Source organism: Austrofundulus limnaeus, unplaced genomic scaffold, assembly GCF_001266775.1.
Source record: "Austrofundulus limnaeus strain Quisiro unplaced genomic scaffold, Austrofundulus_limnaeus-1.0 Scaffold37, whole genome shotgun sequence".
Lineage (NCBI taxonomy): Eukaryota > Metazoa > Chordata > Actinopteri > Cyprinodontiformes > Rivulidae > Austrofundulus > Austrofundulus limnaeus.
Window position 1 is genome coordinate 1822846 of NW_013952439.1, and position 6659 is coordinate 1829504.

Genomic DNA, 6659 nt, shown 5'->3' on the forward strand with positions numbered 1-6659 from the left:
AGGTTGTTGTCATAAACAGTACCTCATGTCCCCAAAAGTAACCAGCACAAGATAAAGGACAAAATAAATTATATAATGTCATGTTTATTTTTGTGTAAGGCAGTTTTCTATTCAGACAAAACAGGTATTGAGAAAAAAATTAACAAAATTCAAAACCACAATGACAATTTGTAATGATTATGTACACAACACAGTCTAAAAACAGCTGAAAATATAAATACTAAKTCACTAATATTCAGTATTATGCTATAAAAATGTATCGTTTCCTAAGATGAAGCTTTACCAAAACACATACCAGTACWGTAATGTCAATGCAGTATTTCAGTAAGAATTTTGCACGTTGTCAAACTGCTAAAAATGAAGAAAAGAAAAACAAAAAGTCACACTCTCTTGTCAACCAAGCGGCAAATATAAACTTATTCTGTACCTTTTTCTTCAAAMTACTTTTGTCTATGATTTTATTTTTCCTTAACTGCTTCGGAGCAGGTTTCTTGGTGTCATATGYAAATCTGTTCTAGATTTTTCTAAATTTGCATGTGAAATAAGTTAAACAAATATTGTAGTTTTGCCTTGCAAAGCTGTCTACGGTATGTAAAAATCAGCTGAAGTTAAAACACTATCAAGATCATAAAATATCCCTATCAGATTATTTCCTGTATTTGCTTATCTTCTGTTGGGTCAAAAAGTCAAACCAGTTGATGGACATGTCAAGATCAAACTAAAAATAGATACATATTATGGAAATCTAACACTGAAGGTGTTGGAGCTCATGAGATATTGATCTAACACAATAATGGTCTGATATTAAGGAAAACGACAAAGCCAGGCTAAAATAGTCTTGAATACAGCAGTGACAGGTTGTAAACGCAACACAAACATTTAAAAACATTAAGCATTCATATTCAAAGGCAACAAATGAAGAAACATTGTTTCATTTCTGTTAAGATTGTGCAAAGGAAACAAGACTGGTGATCAAAATCCTTACAGCTGTGGTGTTTAATACTGGTCTTCGAGGGCCACCCTGCATGTTTCAGACATTTCTCTGCTTTAACACAACTGATTTGAATTTATGATTGAGAGCWTCTGCAGAACTTTAAAACCTGCTTTAAAGCAGGAAAACATCTACATCATGCAGAATGGTGGTCCTTGAGGACCAGGATTGGACAACACAGCCTTATAAAGTAAGGGTATATGTGGGTATAACATTCAGAAGCTTGACGTTATTACACTGTGGGATTTTTTTTACTGCAATTATTATATATTTTTAATAAATACCTTCAACCACCTGTGTAACCTGTGTGCAATGTAACAGAGATAACATGTAAATGCAAAGAAATAATAATAATCTTCCAGGCCTTGAAGTGTGGTTACTCCACAGTTCTGTAAAGTTTTAAATTCAATTTCACTTTCTGTCCATGACTGTAACAACTGTTAAAATTGACAATTTGTGCGAGAAAAAAAAAGATAAAATTGACGCATTGATAAAGATCCCAAACCACTTTAACTCATATGTGATCAAGAGTTGCAGGTAGCTTCAGAGTGTTCACTGCAGGCCACAGAGATCAGCACATCCATTAATGTTTCATCTTTAGATGCAGCTGCATTCAGGGGACTATAAGAACCATCTTCCCCACCAGCTACAGGTCTGTCCTGATTACAGGACTGCAAACTAGCAGAGGCCTTAAAGAAAACCTCATCACTGATATCCAAGTCTCCCTCCATCAATCCTGAATAAACCAAAGAGCTTTGAGGTGAACAAGGATCTGTCAAAGGAAGGGGATGCTGTTTACTGTAGAGTTCTGCTTTCTGTGAAACCAAATCACTCAAGTTGTCTGACGGGTTAGAGCAATGTAGCTGGGACTTAGACTTCAGATAATTATGGTTTGATGCCCAGGAGAGCAGCTTGTGTTCTGCTCTGGGTTGACCAAGACTCTGGACTTTTTCAGTGATTTCTCCGTCTGTCAAAGGAAGGCTCAAAGCCACATCGGACCTYGTTTGCCACACCGAGGCTGTGGTGCTGTTGGTGTCTCTGACCTCTGAAGCAGACGGAACTACATTCTTCTTCTGATACAGCGAACAGTCYCTCTCAGAGTCCTCTTCGGTTTGAGGACGAGAACATAGAGCGGCTCCGTTCTCGCTGTACGTGTCAAGGCTTTCTGTGTCTAAAGACCTACTTCTCCTGTCCAGGGACAGTGGGTTCAGTGCGGACTGGCCCACTCTCGCTAGGCCTAGGTTCCGCGGGAGACTGGCAACAGCCCACGTGTTGCTGATCAAGTTCTGTTCAAACAGTTCCAGCATTTGATAGTCACAWTCAGCGAACGCATCTTTTTGTAGGTAGCTTTCTTCAAACTCTTGAAAGGGTAGCGATGTATCCTCTTCTAGATCCATGTGAATTTGCTCGTCGTATTCCCCCTCGTTATGCAGATCCACAACGTCAAATGTGACTATGGTGGGTAAGGCCTCCATATTTGGCGTGAAGGCGGAGTTCATCTCCGAGTCGCTCAGCATTTGAGCGTGTTTGGTGTAATCCACGAGCGCTTGTGAGAAGCACACCGTCTGCCCATCTGCCAAGTAAGCAGTAGAGTCCTCGGACTGATGGTTGATGTTTTTATACGGCAAAGCCACTGGTTTGTTTTCCTCAAGATGTTCCTCTTTGGGTTCACAGAAAGTTTCAAAGTCTGGGTCAGACGTGCTTCCAAACGATAAACTTCTCCGCCTTTTTTCACAGTCACTGTTGACAGACTTTATTTTCTCAGTGGAAGCATTTCCTTTTTCCTTAAACATTCCTTGTTTGATATTATTCACACTGACTAACGCTTGAGATTTGGAATTCAAGGTGCAGTTTTTATTCGCCCTCATTTCCTGCAAACCCACCACATTTTGTGCCAACACCAAGGATTTACTTGGCATTTCTATAAAACTGTCTTTGTACAATTCAGCACTTATTTGTAACYGACTCATTTCAGGAACAAAGGTAGGATTTGTTGCTCCGACAGGCTCAGTTAAATAATCACAGTGTTTCGAACCAGGAAGCTGTGATTTGTTCTCATAATGAGGACTGATGAGGCTCTCGTCAGGTGCGAACAGTTCGTAGAGAGCATCACCGCTGTAACTGTCCCTGGGAAGACTAGCTGCTCGTAACCGGTCACTTTTTTCTTGCCCGTCGTCTGGCCCTGGTGTGGTAGAATCATAATAGCCCTCATCACTGTTCGGAACMGACTCCTGATGTTCACTTTGAGGAGTTAAATCATCAGCAATGGAGGAGGTGTCCATGCCACCWGCCTGCTGAGCGCTGCTGCTGTTCAGCGTGTCCATGTTGTGAGAACTCGTCAGCTCCGTCACGTCTGCCTGCTCTGGATCGCAAGTGCAGCGGACGTCCTCCGACGTGTTGTTTTCCCAGAAGTCCCGAAGACCCGTGTCATCCAGATCCTCAGGTGAGGCCATTTCTTCTCCACCGCCCTGATAAGTAAGACAACAAGAGGCCCGCTTCCCTCCATTTCGGCTCCGTTCTCCAGAAACGGTGCTTTCCGTGAAGCTGTCATCCTCCTGATCTGCGATTATGTCCCCACAACCAGTGAGCGAATCGAAGCTCTTCAACGATGCAACGTCTCCAAACATAAGGTTCAGCTGATCCGATGAGCTGGTGGTGGTTTGAGATTTCAATACGGGCTCAGAAGCCACCTGAATTTTCAGACAGGGCTCACTGGAACGCCTAGAAGTCTCCTCATATTTACTGGACACTCCTACCTTTAAATCCACGTCCTCCAGTTGACCATCACATGCCTGAGCATCGAGCTTAGACTTTATACTCGCCCTTTCTGTACAAGGTTCTACTACTGCAGCTTCATGACTACAAGTAACATCAACTGAGACATTGCACATCACATCTGAAAAATCAGGCACATCGGGTTCAGCTCCAAGGCACTCGGTGGCGTACAGGTTGGTGGTGTGTTGGACAACAGGCACCTCTTTCTTGCACAGAGGAGAGGAGTCTGCAGTCTTACTCGGTTCAGCGTTTCTCTGACCTCTGTGCTGCTTAAAACTTTGAAAAAGGCTCCTAAAACCTTTTCTCTGCCGGCCAAGAGTCAGTGATTTCTGGTCAGTGATGGGGTGACTACATTCACTGTGGCAGGCGCTGCGGAGCTCTCCTGCTGCGTCCCTCTGGCTATGGCAGGCCAGATCTCCAGCCGAGACGTAGCCRCTCCTGGGACCATCGTCATGACTGACCTTGCTCAGCCCATCGTGTGTTTTGCTTCTGCAGATTCCCTTCTTGCTCTGATTTTTGATCCTCCCTCCAAAGAAACTTGGCAAAATGCAGATRCTTCTACGAACGCCAAAAAAGGTCAAGGCAGTCCTCCGTAATTTCCATGTTTTTGGAGATTTCGCCGTCGTGGTCACCGAATCTGACTGAAGCTCCTCCGTGACGCCATCAGGACCAGGACGGGGAAGCTGACAGGTGACCGAGGCCGAATCCTTCCCATCGCTCAGCTGCTCATCAACTTTGTGAGAAGTCATGGCAGCTACACTTAGAACAGCAAGAGGCAGGGAAAAGTCATAATGGTTGAAGTTTAAAAATCAGCTGAGTGAAAAGTGAAGCATTTCCTCTATCGGAGCCCTGTAGTAAAAAAYAAAATCAGAAATCAGATTTACAAGGTTCCTGCACATTTACACACTCAAATTATAAGGTTTCTGTCCATTTCTAGAAGAAACCCTTACTTTAAAATACACACAAAAGAAAAAGAACGCAGATCTCAGAAACTGTTTTGGTTTAAGGTCCTAATCATTTACATTTATGGACCTTAAATGTCAAGTCGTCTTCAAAATAACGTAGGGTGAGTTAATTAACGGTTTCATTTAAGGAAAATAGAAAAAGCTGGATATGCTTTGGGGCTGAACCTGTAAACATCAAGTTAAGGCAAACAGACTAACAGGCAACAATATATTTCTTTTACTACAAAAATGAAAAAAAAAACATTTTTAAGGAATACAGATTTTAATCCTTTGAGAAAAGAGATTGACAAAATTCAGCATACGTAATGCAGTTTAAATTAAAAGTCTAAATTATAAATCAAATTCAGTCCAAATCAGATCCAGATTAAAACACGTTACCATGCATGCATCTGTTTATTTTTTTCTGCACTGAAATAATACTAAATAACAGTTTATATAAGGTACATTTTCTTTTAACATTATAAGTCTACTTTAATTATTATTGTGGCTAGGAAAGTGTGGGACAAATAAATGCAGGTATAGCTACCACATTAACCTATATATTATACATTATGAAAACAGACTGTTTAGATCAKGGGTGCCCAAACATTTTCCCCGAGGGGGCCAAAATGAAAATCTATCCAGGGCAGTGGGCCAAATAAAGTAATATAATACATGAAATACAAATACTTTTTAAAGTAAAGTCCTTTATTTCTAACGATTAAGCTGTGCAATGGCCATCTTTTGTTTTAGTCTGGGTACTTGGAGAAAGTCTGCCATATGCTGAAGTAGGAAAGGCTCATGGGGCATTTCATAAATTGATAAAATCTGAGTTTTTGTGGCCTTATAAAGTGTGCAAATCTACATGTGAGGTTAAATGTGAACAAAATATTTCTTGTCATTTCATGTGTCATGTTTAATCCTAATAAATCAAAGATAAAGTCAGCACCATGAATGAAAACTACCTTCACTACAGCCCTTTTATACAGTCATTTGACCAATGGAAATACTGTGTTTCTACATAGGATAACAGGTTACAACCTTTTAACTTTGGCAACTGTTGGTGGGCCAAATCAAATGGCTTGGTGGGCCAAATTTGGCCCACGGGCCCCACTTTGGGCTCCTCTGGTTTAGATTAATCTACCAGAAATTGCTTTTAAACCAGGTGCTAGCTACAAACATTATGTAAGTTTGCAATAATCTGTTGGTTGTGAATCTATTGTTTGCTGCTAAATGAAAATACTAGTGGGAATACTTCATTAGATATTATAAATTGTGTTTTAGTCAAACAAAATTAGCAGCGTGAGGTTTTAATGTGAAGCAACAGGCTACATGTTGTTAGCTTTATCATAAAGACCTGCAGAGGAGCTGAACTTTTCACACAGTCTGAATTTCTACACAAACACCATAATACAACAAACCCAGTCAGCTAACTGGGTGGTGAAGGAACTTACCGACACTCAGCCTGGCCACACGGGTCAGGTCCAGAACCGAGCCGGAGCTAACTTGGCTTTAACTTCTTTACTTAGCTGGCTGGAGGTCGAGGCAGGCCGCGGGGCAGCTTTCACCGCCTTCATTTGTTTCCAGCTGCTATCAAGGTGGTGTTTGCTACCATACTCTCTCCCCCCTTCATACAAGACTGCTGAAAATACAATACTCAGACACACACAGTCTGTAGTTCCCCCCTTTCCATTCAGTTTGTGGTTGTAACGTGACTGTCGCGCCGCAGCAAAACTATAAAAGAAAGGCGGAGGTCAGTGAGGCCGACCGGCGACTCGACTGTTTTTATCTGCTTCTCAGCCAAACGTACCCCCCTCCAGGTGGTCACAGCAAAACCACAGCGTCAAAACGAGATGACTTCCTCTCTCCACTTCTCCCAAGCCTCCTCCATTCCTGGCTCCGTTGTGCGCATGTCCGTGACGCAACACGTGTGTAACCAGGAAAAAGAA

General features: G+C 41.9%; 1 protein-coding gene across 2 annotated transcripts; it reads right to left on the minus strand.

The window, feature by feature from the left end:
• Window positions 1-64: 64 nt before the first annotated feature.
• LOC106516425 (APC membrane recruitment protein 1-like) lies at window positions 65-6627 on the minus strand. Of its 2 annotated transcripts, XM_014006781.1 has the most exons (3): window positions 6521-6624; window positions 6165-6444; window positions 65-4615 (listed from the first exon to the last, which is right to left on the minus strand). In XM_014006781.1, the coding sequence occupies exon 3, from the start codon at window positions 4513-4515 to the stop codon at window positions 1516-1518; it is 3000 nt and encodes a 999-aa protein (XP_013862235.1). In that variant the 5' UTR covers window positions 4516-4615; window positions 6165-6444; window positions 6521-6624; the 3' UTR covers window positions 65-1515. The 2 variants fall into 2 exon arrangements, with proteins under 2 accessions (XP_013862235.1, XP_013862234.1); XM_014006780.1 differs by having other exon boundaries at window positions 6165-6627.
• Window positions 6628-6659: the final 32 nt, after the last annotated feature.